We start from the raw sequence: 14,561 nt of genomic DNA, 5'->3' as shown, positions 1-14,561 counted from the left end.
CCAATGTACAAGTAAAGTCACCACATAACATTTCGATAACCGAACAGTTATCAGTTGTGAGAGCTACTGTCAACTTCATAAGACATTAACAAAGGATTTTTAATTTTATTGTGTTGTATTTAATTACATAAAGTGTGCGTAGATGTAAATACATGCTGAATACAATCAGTAATTATTGTGACTTACACGTCAGAATTAATAAATTGTGATTACCACGTACCGGAAACATATAAGTGTCGTTTCCCATTTGCAGGCTTAGTGGACCTCTAGTCACGATTTCTGATTGCATTCAGCATGTACTTACATTTACGCACATTTTATGTAAGTTAATTCAACACAATAAAATAAATCATCCTTTGTTTAATTGTCTTATGAAATGCTATCTTGCAAATATAAAATGTCACAATTGAAATCGGCTCGGCTATCGAATGTTATGTGATGAATTTCCTTATACATTGGAATGGTATCATACTAGTAACTCTAATGCAGTACAGTGTGATCCGAACAGAGACCACATTGTTTTAAAGTTTCCCGTAAGATACTGAAATCAGCTTAAAAAAGAAAAAGTCGGCAACAAAAGATTCTCGCACTTGTGATATGCAGTCATAAGTAAGAATAAATAATTCTAAAGCTTGTACTGATTTTTACAAAAAAATCGTTGGAAAAGTAGAGCTTGAACTATTTTCGTCGTATTAAGCGTTCAATAACTTTTTACGGCGCTAGGTACAGACTCGGAGTCGAGGGGAGATAAATAGCGTGGTGTATTGAGTAGAATTATCATAATTTCGACCTTTCAGAATTATTCAAATGCTCTGATGACGTTTTATAATTAGTACTGAAATTATTGAAGACCTAACATAAAATATCGGGAATGTAAAATGACTTGCCTGTCTGATAACCAACTTCAAATTTCATGCAAATATTCTATGTCCCACGCTCAATGCAAGATGATAGTTTGTTTAGAACTGATGAGCAGTGTCTTGTCGCTATGGGTAACTGATCAACGATTGTAAATAAAATCAGGCGGAGGAATGATAAGTTACTCAATCTATTGGAAAACAAAGTACAGCCGAACATCGGATAACTCGAACAATAATTCTTGATGTACATTCTGTCGTCTGCAAAAGAAAATAGTTGAATTAAATTCATGGCATTAGACTGACATCAATTTCAGTTTTTTGCAAGTTATGTTATATCACTTTCAATTGGGGTTCCCTAAAATAGTATCCAGATTCAGCGGACTACAGAACTGATCATCTAACTGTCAGTGAACTCCAAGTAGTACCATGTTGTGTGGAATATTCTATCATGACATTAGAAAATGTGCGAGTTAATTAGATTACAATTATATCTCCAGAACGCGATGTATTTTGCATTTTGATATGAATACATTGAAATACTACTTTTGATCAATTTTATGGATACAACTCAGATATTTTCTCAACAACATTGCACGCAACTATGCCCTTGACTCTGTTATATCTGAAATATCTCACGCAGATATATATCATTGTTTTTTTTTCATGTTAAATCGTTTAATTCTTTGTTTAGTTTAGTTTTATATATTGTAACCTTAAGGACGGGAGGAGTGTAGTGTAGTCGTCTCTATTATTACGTTCCGGAATGGCACAAGAGTTGACTTTTGATGAGGGTCACTTTATTATGATTTCTAAGATTTATATTATAATAAAAGGCGAAAAGCTGAACTTTGTTTGTTGTCATTTATATCCCTGAGCTATATCTTGATAAACACAAGATTTGGTGGTGTAACGCCTTTTAACACAAGATTAAGAACGATAAGAACACAACACAGAATATTTCAAATCAAGAGAATTTTAATATATGAACACTTTTAATGTTTAATAAATAATAACCAATAGCTTCTAATTCAAAGACTTTTAATAAATCATACTATCGTCCCTTGGTAGATGGTGTCCAAATACATTCGTCTCCATGTACTCCGTTTCGCGGAAAGGGTACCTTTTCGTTTAAATACATACAGTTACGCAGACGGTTACGGTTGCGCATAAAGGGGGGGGGGGGATCCCAGTTAGGTGTCTGCGCAAAATGTTTTTTGATTTTATTTATACTTTGTGGTAATATACCTACATGTATTAAGTTTCATTAACAAGTGTTGCTGTTACCAGTTTTGACTTACTTTTATAGATATTCACATTTAAAGTGGGTGGGGTAATCTGACATGTGACCAGCCAGGAACACAATTTCTGTTATTTTTTCAAAAATGGTTCTAACTTTTTACCTGAAACTTTCATGATAAAATAACTATGCAATGGACATTCACACAACATGTTGCATTTTAAATTGTACTAAATACTTTTCTCATCACAGAGCCACAAAGTGGTCTAATCAATTTTACTGATTTTCAATGGACGAACTTTACCAAAAAGCTAAAACATTTTTCATTAGTTGAGATATTAAGGTGTTATTTACAGCAGGTATTGCAAACTAAATAAACATTAAAGTGACAGTATATCAGTACACTCTGATTAATATTGGAAGAGTGGTTCACTCTCAAACTGGGAAAAAGTGGGTGGGGTAAATAAATATTCGAAGCAACACTACAAAAATTGTGCAGTTGTTAAGAAATGGCCTCAGATTGTCTATTACTATCTTAATTTTATTAAATACAGCATTGATTGATAAATTTTAACAAAAAAATTCCCATTTTATACATGTGTGTCATGGAAAAAGCATGGACCTTGAACAAGACATGTAGACAAAACAAATTAACCCTGAAAGCTCAAAGTATTTAACAAAAGGTTTTGCCTGAGGCGGTATATTTTGAGGAAAGCTATTGTTCAAATTAACATTAAATTTTCAGCATTGATTTTCCACGGCACACATGTATAAAGTCTTATTAAAGTGAACAAATTTTGTTAAAATTTATCAACCAAGTCTGTATTTAATAAAACTAGAATGTGTCTGTAAAACACAGGGTGTCCCCCTCCCCCCGCATGGTACATTTGTCACAAATAAGTGGAAATAATTCAAATGTTTGCAGTCTTAATGGGGTATAGCCTCAAAAAATACTATGGAAAGGATTCATTATTCTATACCATATACTTTTTGAGCTATGAGCATCACAAACAAAAAATCCACCATTTTAGCTATTTCAAGGGCCATAACTCTGTAATAAATGCTAAAATTCTCAAAAAGTGCCATGTGTGCAAAGGTCACATTATGATGAAGACTCAAGCAAGGTTTCATGAATTTACATTTAAATACTTCTGAATAAGGCACCGAGAAAACTTCTGAGTAAGGCACATAATTAGGTAAAAATGTACATTTTGTTACTATTTCAGGGGCCATAACTCTGGAAATAGGGGCAAACCCAGATAAAAAATAGTAGATGCGCAAGTTCATATCATGATAAACACTCATCAATTCATATCATACTTTCTGAGCTAGGCATGTCAAAAGGTGAAAATGTGCATTTTTGACTATTTCAGGGGCCATAACTCTAGAAATAGGGCGCTGACCCAGATTAAAAATAGGAGATGCGCAAGTTCATATCATGATTAAGACTAATGCAAGGTTTCATGAATCTATATCAAATACTTTTTGAGCTAGGCTTGTCACAAGGTGAAAATGTACAATTTTTACTATTTCAGGGGCCATAACTCTAGAAATAGGGAGCGGAGCCAGACGAAAAATAGGAGGTATGCAAGTTCATATCATTATAAAGACTCATGCAAGATTTCATCAATTTATATCAAATACTTTTTGAGCCAGGCGTGTCACAGGGTGAAAATGTGCATTTTTTACTATTTCAGGGGCAGTAACTCTAAAATTAGGGGGCGGAGCTAGACGAAAAATAGAAGGTGTGCAAGTTCATATCATGATAAAGACTCTTGCAAGGTTTCATCAATTTATATTAAATACTTTTTGATCTAAGCGCGTCACGAACTTCGGACGGACGCACGGACGAATTGACGGACGGACGCACGGACAAGAGCAAATCTATATGCCCCAACCACTCATGGGGGCACAATTAAGATAGTAATAGACAATCTGAGGCCATTTCGTAACAACTGCTCAATTTTTGTAGTGTTGTTTCGAAAAAAAACATTTTGCGCAGACACCTAACTGGGACCCCCCTTTACGTAGATTCCGTGTATTACCATGTAATACGAAATGGTTGCGCCGTAACTAGAAATATAACAGTTACGCCGTAATTAGAATGTAACAGTTGCGCCTATAATAAATCCATGACGGTCGTTAAACTTTGACATTGTTTACCTTGGTTACGGAATTTCAGTTGCGGACTAGACTATTACTGTATAAACTACCCTAGTGGAACTTTTAAGTTTAACCTATTGGTTGCGCTATTTTGAACCAGAACCGCCAAATGAAGTTTCTAACCTCTATTTATAGGATTTTGTCGTGTATGAATTCCGCACCTCAACTAGATGATTTTTCTATAGGTTTCTAGTGGTGGAAATTTCCTGGAATTGGTTGCGGAAAGCGTTATTTGCCCCGAATTCGTACACTTCAAAAATACAGTTCCGTAACTCAACGGCGTAACTCAAATTAAAAGTTAACTACTACACTGTTAAGAAAACCGATTACAGATCTGTTATTGGCTACAAGATCTATGTCGAAATACCTTTTTGTCATTTGGTAATCTTTCCGTTTAGAATTGTCGTTCGGGCACTATATTCGTAAACAAAGTTTTATAGACTTTGGGAAAATGCGTAAACACACACAAATTGCAGCCACTCTCGAGTATGTCGTAGGCCGCTACCGGTTTATATAAATTAAGTAAGGTTTATTCATTACAGCTGACTAAATATTGTGTCTGAATTCGCTTTCTGATATGAGTTACGGATGATTTGTCACACATTTTCGCGATCTGTCAAAAGTGCGTTCCAAATTTCAAATTACAGTTTTATTGGTTGTAGGTCATTATTAATGACGATAAACAGATTGTGTATTGAGGTTTTGTATATTTCTCATGTTTAATGCATTCTGAAGTTGATTTGTCACTGAATATTACTTTTACCATTTTGGTCAATAACTCAGCTTTATCAAGGCACCCATTTCCTAACACTTCCCCCACCTCAGTTTTAACTTATTCTCCTGGATAATAACCTGTTTATTCTGTTCTACCAAGGATTTTTTTTTTAACTAATATTATATCATATTCTATAAAATCAGAAAAACAGATAAGGAGAAATATAAGATCACATATGTATTAACAAACTCTTCAGCTCTAAAAACATAGAACTATGCAAAAAATATTATATGGAACTTTAATTTAACAACAAACTTTAGAAATATTCATCAAGCGTTACCATTGAAATGGTCATCCATAGTTTTTCTCCTGTATGCATTCTCGTATGTTCACCGTTATAATTTACCATAATTGCCATTGTGTTTTCCTTGTATGTATTCACTTTTTTTTTAAGGATTGACATTTTATACCACAAGTATTTATAAACTTTTGTAACACTGTGTTAATTTATGAACACAACTTTCCGTTTTTATGTATGTATACTAACTTACTAAACACATTTACGTTACGTTTATCTCCATTATTTAATCTAGATATGATGGTCCTTCCTGCAATCGAAGCGGTGTGGTAAGGCGACTTCTGGTTAACAGATACGAACTGTAGTGCCCGTAAATGTTGGACCTCACCAAATGATAAATTCTTCCCAGCGACAACTTCTTTTAAGAATCTAAAGTTCTGAAACCTTGCCCTAGTAATGCTGTCCTCGCTCTTTTCTTTTCAGTGTACGAGGGCTCCTGGTAGCGCAAGAAACTTGTACTTGTCAAGAAGGTAACACCTTGACATCTCAGGAGCTACTTCTCCGTAGACAAAAGCTTCCAGAGTCATGGCCATCATTTCCACAGTCAACAACCGTCTATCAGGCGTCATATTCAGCCACCCTTTTGGCGGCCACTGAACTACTTGACCATTTCCAAGGTCAATTTCCTCCAATGTATCTGGTCCCCATTGCTGGCGGGCTGGAGGACACATTGGCATGGCACCTTTTTCTAAAATACTTCTGGCCGTCGCCACATGATTCACTTCTTCAACCGGTTCAATTTCTGGCTCCTTACCATCAACAGTTTCAGTGTTTACAACCACCTTCACTTGTCCGTTTAACTTATCAGATTCTCCCGACTCATTACCCACTATGTTCCCTTCCGATTCTTTGTAATTATTATTTATGTCCTTCACCTTCCTCCATATCTCATCTTCACCCTTTTTCATTTCATCTGAGTCCCCTTTTTCATTAACAATAACCTCTCCTCCATCTAAGTCACTTATTCTTTCTTTGGTTGGTGTTGCAAGTTTCACTTTCTTCACATAGTCTTTATAACTTGTCTTCCTCTTTTCTTTGATTACTACGTTGGTGTCAACAATTTCACATGGTATAGTTTTAATGGCCAACGATTCAGTTATAAGTTGCAGCTCACCTTCCAGAGGATTATTTATACCAAGTCTTTCTTTTTCTTCACTTTCATCGCACCTTTCACTAATGGCTTTCTCCTCAATCCCAATTACTTCCTCGACTACTTTCACTTGTTCCTTTATCCTAGTTTCATTATCAGTACCAACTTTATTTTCAATTTCTCCTTCTTCCTTCACATTAGCTTGCTCGTCGACCACTTCACCCGTTACATTCTCCTTTTCCTCCATAATTGCTTCACCGGTACTCACTTCATCTACCTTCTCCTCTTGTTCCGTGATAAAAGTCTTACTAGTGTTCAATTCACCTACTACCTCCTCCTTTTCAACTTTTGCTGCTGTAACTTTCATCTGTTCTCCCTTAGAACTTTCAGCTTCTGCTTTGAAAGGCTTTCCTGCAAGTTCTTCCTTCACAACTTTGCCGTTTTGACTTCTTGCCGACATCAGACGCCTTACACCATTTTTATCCAGTCGAGTAAGTACAACTTTCGCCTCTTTTTTATTTCTTTCTGTACTCTCGAATTCTGTTACGCTCATTGGAGGAGTGTCATTATTTTGAATTTTTGGTATATCCAGTTTAATAGGGTCAGTCTTAAACATTTGTTCATACACTGCTTTTGTTTCTTCCATTGTTCCTTTCTGTTTCATTTTCTTTGCTGGTGTCTCATTTTCTTTACCGTTCTTTCTCTTTTTGTGTTTCTTGGCTGCTGTCGCCTTAGCTTCATTCATTTGTTTGATTTCTTTTTCTTTTCTCTCTAGATCTTCTGCTATCTTTAACCCTGCTTTCCATCCTTCCCTTATCTCACTTCTAATTTCATCCTCTGCTTTAATATTATCTAAATGGTTTGTCAACACACGCCTGGCTTCAATTGCGATGGGACTATCATATTTCTGGACCTTGGTCATGATGGCGTAATCTTTTGGGTACACTGCCAGATAAAAACAATTTGGAATGGATAAAAATCCGTCTGGCATAAAACTATATTCTCTGAAGTGCCCAGAGTCACAATGTCTGCTTAAATCGTACACTCTGGTGAAGATGTTCGTTTTTCGACACCAAGGACATCGAACTGACTGTCGCCGATGCACTGCCGAAGACATGTGGTGAAATAACTCCTTCCTACATTTGAACGTCTTTGTGCATAGAGGGCACTGTATCGCATCACCACCACCTTGTTCGTCACCCATTGTCTGTAGTGAAATAAAAGAGGGTTTACTATTGTTGTTGTTGTTATTGTTTTATGTTATCTCTTGTTATTAAACATATATTTTTAATTAATTACATTAAAGTTTGCAACTTCCAAATAGCTGGACTATTTTTTTTTTTTTTCAAATCATTGTTTAATGTTACCTTATACTTTGTTGTATATTTAGCTGTTATTATAGTGGTTGTTTTCTTTACAAACTTCACATAACTTTATACAATTTGTTAAATAAATTTCCTAGGGAGTTCTTCCACAATTAGATAATTACTGTTTCTTAAACAAGCCAATATAAACATTAATCGAGCCCTTTTATTGCAACTGTTACATTCAAGCTTTTTCGCGAGTAATCCAAATTGGAATGTTAACTCCGGAGTAAGGCCAAAGTCTGTCAATGTGGTATGCCTTTGGTTTCATTAATTTAGAGCGCTTCACTAGACACACTATGTCATCTAATACATTTGTGACTAAATAAGGACCTTTCCATTTATTCACCAGCTTAGAGCACACACCTTTGTGTCGTGTAGGGTCATGCAACCATACACATTGACCGGCATTGTACTTCTGTAGTTTTGCATTAGAATCATAGTGACGTTTTTGATAATCTGAACTCTTCCTGATATTCTCGCGAGCAAAGTCATGAATGCACGCTAGGTTTGTACGCAAGTCACGAACATAGTCATCAACAGTATCTAACTCGTTTTGTTCAGTGCGTGGTCGACCTATTACGGCGGCCATTGGGAGGGTTACATCACGCCCGTACACCATTTTATTAGGAGACATCTTGGTACTTGAATGACTTGAACTCCGATACGCAAGCATTAACAACGGTAGCAGTGTGTCCCACTGCTTTTGATTTTCTTGACAATATTTAGATATCATAGACACCAGCGTGCGATTAAATCGTTCTACTACGCCATTTGCTTGCGCTCGCATACTCGTCGCGTGCGTCTTCTCAATCGTGAGTAATCCACAAATTTCACTGAAGAGTTTTGATTCGAAATTTGAACCTTGGTCCGTATAGAGTTGCAGTGGTACACCAAAACGACTTACAAAGTTATCGATGAACGCGCTCGCAAATGTCTTTGCTTCCTGATTTTGCAAGGGCACAACTTCGGTCCATTTTGTAAACCAGTCTGTGATAACTAATATATATTTATTGCCACTGTCAGTTGTGGGCATAGGACCTAGTATGTCCATCATAACACGTTCCATTGGTTCACCAACTGCATATTTACCTAAGGGCGCTTTGTTTTGCGACTTTGACAGGTTGCGGGCGGTGCATAAGTAACATTTACGACAATAGTCCTTAATATGTTCAGTCATACCTGGCCAGTAAAATGTTCGTCTTATCTTGTCAATAGTCTTGTCAAAGCCTAGATGTCCTGCTGTCGGCACGTCATGGTAAGTATAAAGTACTACACTACGTTTACTTTCGGGCACAACTAACTGCCAAATATGTGAATTGTTATCAGTGTCAAACCTACGATACAACATTCCCCCTTTCACACACAGTCTCTCCCACTGGCGCCATAACGTCTTTAATTCAGCTTTACCTGCTGAAACTTTGGACCATTGAGGACGATCTAAATTATCCAATTTAGCAGTCAGTATCGGTGAGATATTTGAGTCACCTAACTGAGCATTTTGTATGTCAACTGGAGTCCACCCATCTAATAGCACTTGATTTTGCGTTAGATCATCATCTTGAGCTTTTGCATGGTCACCTCTCGTCATAGCTCTGACTTCAGCTACGGTTTCATTATCTGCCCCAACGATTCTATTATCACTTTCCTGATCTTGCACAACTTCATTAGCCTTTATGTCACTATTTGATGCAGTTGGGTTATCTGTCTCTATGGTTTTGCTTGCAAACTCCTGACTGACGCATTCAGTAGCCTCATTAAGTTCCTGCTGCCTCGAACATGTGCTACATGGCTTCCTTGATAAAGCATCTGCATTACCATGACTTCGACCAGGTCTATGAATTACAGTCATACTGTATGTGCTCAACTCTTGCAGCCAGCGAGCTGTCTGACCAGTTGGTGCCTTTAAGTTGCGCATCCAGCTAACTGCTGAATTATCAGTGCGCAAGAGAAACTTGCGACCATAGAGGTAGTGATGGAAATGTTTAAGAGCTTTTACCACAGCCAACAGTTCTTTTCTTGTAATACAGTAAGGTCTCTCGTGTCTATTCATGGTCTTGCTCATGTATGCAATGACGTGTTCTTTTCCCTCTATTATTTGTGACAAGACTGCACCTGAGGCCTGATCACTAGAGTCCGTGTCCAGGATAAACTCACAATCTGGTTGCGGGTATGCCAGAATTTGGGCTGTGTTAAGAGACTCCTTAAGTTTTTCGAATGCCTCTTGACAGCTTTCTGTCCACGAAAATCTTACGTGTTTTTCACATAACTTGTGTAATGGCCTTGCTATGTTGGCGTATCCCTTGATAAATTTTCTATAGTAACCTGTGAGACCCAAGAAGCTTCTAACCTGCCTCTGGGTACGTGGTATCGGCCAATCCTTGATAGCACTAATTTTGTTCTCGTCAGTGTGTATGCCATCCTCGGATACCACGTGGCCTAGGAATGTGATTAACTTCTGGAAAAAGAGGCATTTGGATGCATTACTTTAAAGTGGTACAAACCGTTTGCTGACGTCGAGAATGCGGTCTTATGCTTGTCACTTTCGTCCATCTGAACTTGCCAGAATCCGCTACAAAGGTCCATGCTGCTGAACCATTTGTTTCCGGCAAGTGCCTCGAGGCAGTCGTCTACACGAGGGATAGGATAAGCATCAACCTTTGTTACTAAATTTAATTTCCTATAGTCAACACAAAATCTAGTCGACCCATCTTTCTTAGTGATTAACACGACTGGAGATTACCATTCACTATCTGATGGCTCAGTTATGCCCTTTTGAAGCATTCGTTCAACTTCTTCTTTTTCGCTTTCTCGTTTACCCAGTGGTTGGCGTCTTGGAGCTTGTTTGATCGGTTGCGCATCACCAGTATTTATCTTATGCTTAACTTTATCAGTACATCCCAACTCGTCGCTGGATGTTACAAAGATATTCTTATATTTGTTTAAAACTGCTGCAAACTGTTGCTTTTCTTCCACATTAAGATGAATTGAACTCTTTTCAAATGTAGCTTTCAGATGTTCTGGCACACTGAGAGGGTCGTAATCAGCTGCTTTATTTGCTGAAATATGCGCATATTCCAATACCTCAGCTTCCGGCTCTTCATAGGACGATTTGCAAAGTCCAAAGCTTTCTCCTGGATGAAGAAGAATATTTTCTTCACTTTTGTTGATAACACCTACCCCTACATTTGAACTATGAGGATCGACTAACCCTTCTATAACTTGGAAATTTGTATCTCCAGTTTTGAAATTCTCTATAAACCCAGTTGCGGGGAGCTGTTCGTTCTCGGGAATAGTCACCCTTACATATGCATAAGACTGTGAAGGAATTTCAATGGACTCACTCACGGTTACCCGACAAACCCGATTAGCTTCATGACTTCCGTAGCACTGAACACATTCGCCTGACCTTAACACCAAGTGAAGATCATCAAAATCTAATCGCTTTGCATGCTTAAGAATAAAGTCTTGGCCAATAATGCCATCGGTGGTAATATCACACACTATTACAGGATGATTTATTTCTTCTTCACCTAACTGAATTTGAAATTGCTCTTTGCCATAGATTTTTATATTAGAACCATCAGCACCTTGAACACTTATATTTCTATTCCTAACAGCAAGAGATTCAATACCCAATTGATCAAATGTATGCTTTGACATAAGCGTAGCAGTACTACCACTATCTAACAGAAAATTTACAGGTTTTCCCTTCATGTAACCTTTGACATACAGACCATTATCATAGCTTGCATTTCCTGTGCTTACCTGATTTACACAGCTATACCTATTGATACTGCCAAATAATTTTTCTTTTGAACCACCAACACCCATATAGTTTATTGACTCACTTTCTTCGTTTTCATTTATGTTAATTTCTTTATTACTTTCAGTTATACCTATTTCTTTATCACTTTCTTCATTACACTTCTTTTTAAGATGATCATATTCCTCTGACATGGCAGGTCTTATACCTTCCTCTTTCGCCCGCTCCCGACCTACGGAGTGGACGGTGACCCGTTTCCCGACATCTTGTTGCTATTTGTTGAAGCCCAGTGACCGTTGTTAGCACCATACCTTCGTGGACAATCACGAGCTATGTGATCCACTGACCTACAGATGTAACATCTACGAGGGCCATTATTTCCTCGTACAGATCCCCTTTCTATTTTGTCTAACCTTATCTGTATTGATTTTAAAGTCTTCTGTAATCCATCCTCGTAACTCTCATTTCTGGTCTGCCAGCTTACTTTACGCTGTCCAAAGTCGCCTTGCTTTAGAACTACTTTCTCATCTTCAGAGCTCTCCATTTGCCTGACCAGATTTCTTCTTCTTTCTACATTTGATTCATTCAATAGATCTTCATACCTTTCCACTACCTCTACTGCTTCTGCGATTGTTTGACAATCTCTGTCCATAACTCTACACTTCATGTCAACAGACAATGCTTTGCAAAACTGTTGCAACGCTAGTGTCTCTTGCGCTGCCGGTTCAAGATTGCTATAAGCTCTTATTGGCAATAACCGGAGATCATCACCGAAAGCAGCGATTGATTCACCTACTAGCTTAAGCCTGGTCTGGAACTTTGAAACGTACCTGGTTTGTTGCCTGGCAGCACCAAACCTCTGCTCTAAAGCATGTGCCAGATGAGTGAACGAACGCTTGTCCAGTCCTGTAAGGGTTGTATAGAAAGCTCGCGCTTGACCTCGTAAACATGCAGCTAATGTGAGCAACTTCTCATCTTCGTTCCATCTACCAAGATCTGCACAGTCTTGGAAGTGTGAGAAATACTGTTCCCAATCTTCATCACCGCTATATTTATCTGGTTTAATTGTGATTGCTGGTCTCCTATCACGACAACAATGATCTGGGTTCTGACGTCCAGCGTCCATATCTTGATAACGACGCCTTGAAGGGGAGGCGTGTTCATCCCTGACATCTCCCTGACCCCTGTTGAACTCTACTTCAGAATCAGAGTCACCCATCTTTTAGATACTTTCCTTTCAATAAAGCGGACGTTGTTTTACCTGCCTGCAGGGGTTCTGGTTTGACCTTTGACCTTCTGTTATTGAATGATAAATGCCCCTTTTTTTACTAGGGTATTATAGAGTCAAAGTCTTGTCGTTACTGTCAATAACGTCCTTGTTTTCTTGCAGACGAGAGTCCTAGATATCCTGTAGAATGATATCCGCCACTTCTGACACCACGTGTAACCTTAAGGACGGGAGGAGTGTAGTGTAGTCGTCTCTATTATTACGTTCCGGAATGGCACAAGAGTTGACTTTTGATGAGGGTCACTTTATTATGATTTCTAAGATTTGTATTATAATAAAAGGCGAAAAGCTGAACTTTGTTTGTTGTCATTTATATCCCTGAGCTATATTTTGATAAACACAAAATTTGGTGGTGTAACGCCTTTTTACACAAGATTAAGAACGATAAGAACACAACACGGAATATTTCAAATCAAGAGAATTTTAATATATGAACACTTTTAATGTTTATTAAATAATAACCAATAGCTTCTAATTCAAAGACTTTTAATAAATCATACTATCGTCCCTTGGTAGATGGTGTCCAAATACATTCGTCTCCATGTACTCCGTTTCGCGGAAAGGGTACCTTTTCGTTTAAATACATACAGTTACGCAGACGGTTACGGTTGCGCATAAATTTACGTAGATTCCGTGTATTACCATGTAATACGAAATGGTTGCGCCGTAACTAGAAATATAACAGTTACGCCGTAATTAGAATGTAACAGTTGCGCCTATAATAAATCCATGATGGTCGTTAAACTTTGACATTGTTTACCTTGGTTACGGAATTTCAGTTGCGGACTAGACTATTACTGTATAAACTACACTAGTCGAACTTTTAAGTTTAACCTATTGGTTGCGCTATTTTGAACCAGAACCGCCAAATGAAGTTTCTAACCTCTATTTTTAGGATTGTGTCGGGTATGAATTCCGCACCTCAACTAGATGATTTTTCTATAGGTTTCTAGTGGTGGAGAGTTCCTGGAATTGGTTGCGGAAAGCGTTATTTGCCCCGAATTCGTACACTTCAAAAATACAGTTCCGTAACTCAACGGCGTAACTCAAATTAAAAGTTAACTACTACATTGTTAAGAAAACCGATTACAGATCTGTTATTGGCTACAAAATCTATGTCGAAATACCTTTTTGTTATCTGGTAATCTTTCCGTTTAGAATTGTCGTTCGGGCACTATATTCGTAAACAAAGTTTTATAGACTTTGGGAAAATGCGTAAACACACACAAATTGCAGCCACTCTCGAGGATGTCGTAGGCCGCTACCGGTTTATATAAATTAAGTAAGGTTTATTCATTACAGCTGACTAAATATTGTGTCTGAATTCGCTTTCTGATATGAGTTACGGATGATTTGTCACACATTTTCGCGATCTGTCAAAAGTGCGTTCCAAATTTCAAATTACAGTTTTATTGGTTGTAGGTCATTATTAATGATGATAAACAGATTGTGTATTGTTGTTTTGTATATTTCTCATGTTTAATGCATTCTGAAGTTGATTTGTCACTGAATATTACTTTTACCATTTTGGTCAATAACTCAGCTTTATCAAGGCACCCATTTCCTAACAATATTGTAGTACTATTAACGTTTTTTTATAGGGTATACATGTACAATAAATGCCTGGCCCGGACAAATGCTCTCATTTTCCTCACATCTCATGATAAATCGGTTTAATGGTTATAAAACATAGCAAATAAGGGAATGTTTAGTTGACCTG

General features: G+C 37.5%; 1 protein-coding gene across 1 annotated transcript; it reads right to left on the bottom strand.

Moving 5' to 3' along the window:
- Window positions 1-5,752: 5,752 nt before the first annotated feature.
- Window positions 5,753-7,627, bottom strand: LOC123533461 (probable inactive protein kinase DDB_G0270444). The gene has a single exon (XM_045315103.2). It carries the CDS (start codon window positions 7,625-7,627, stop codon window positions 5,753-5,755), a length of 1,875 nt encoding a protein of 624 aa, XP_045171038.2.
- Between the last annotated feature and the right edge of the window lie 6,934 nt (window positions 7,628-14,561).

This window comes from Mercenaria mercenaria, chromosome 5, assembly GCF_021730395.1.
Source record: "Mercenaria mercenaria strain notata chromosome 5, MADL_Memer_1, whole genome shotgun sequence".
In the NCBI taxonomy this organism is placed as follows: domain Eukaryota; kingdom Metazoa; phylum Mollusca; class Bivalvia; order Venerida; family Veneridae; genus Mercenaria; species Mercenaria mercenaria.
The sequence above is the reverse complement of the archived record's forward strand: the minus strand, read 5'-3'. Positions and strand labels throughout refer to the sequence as shown.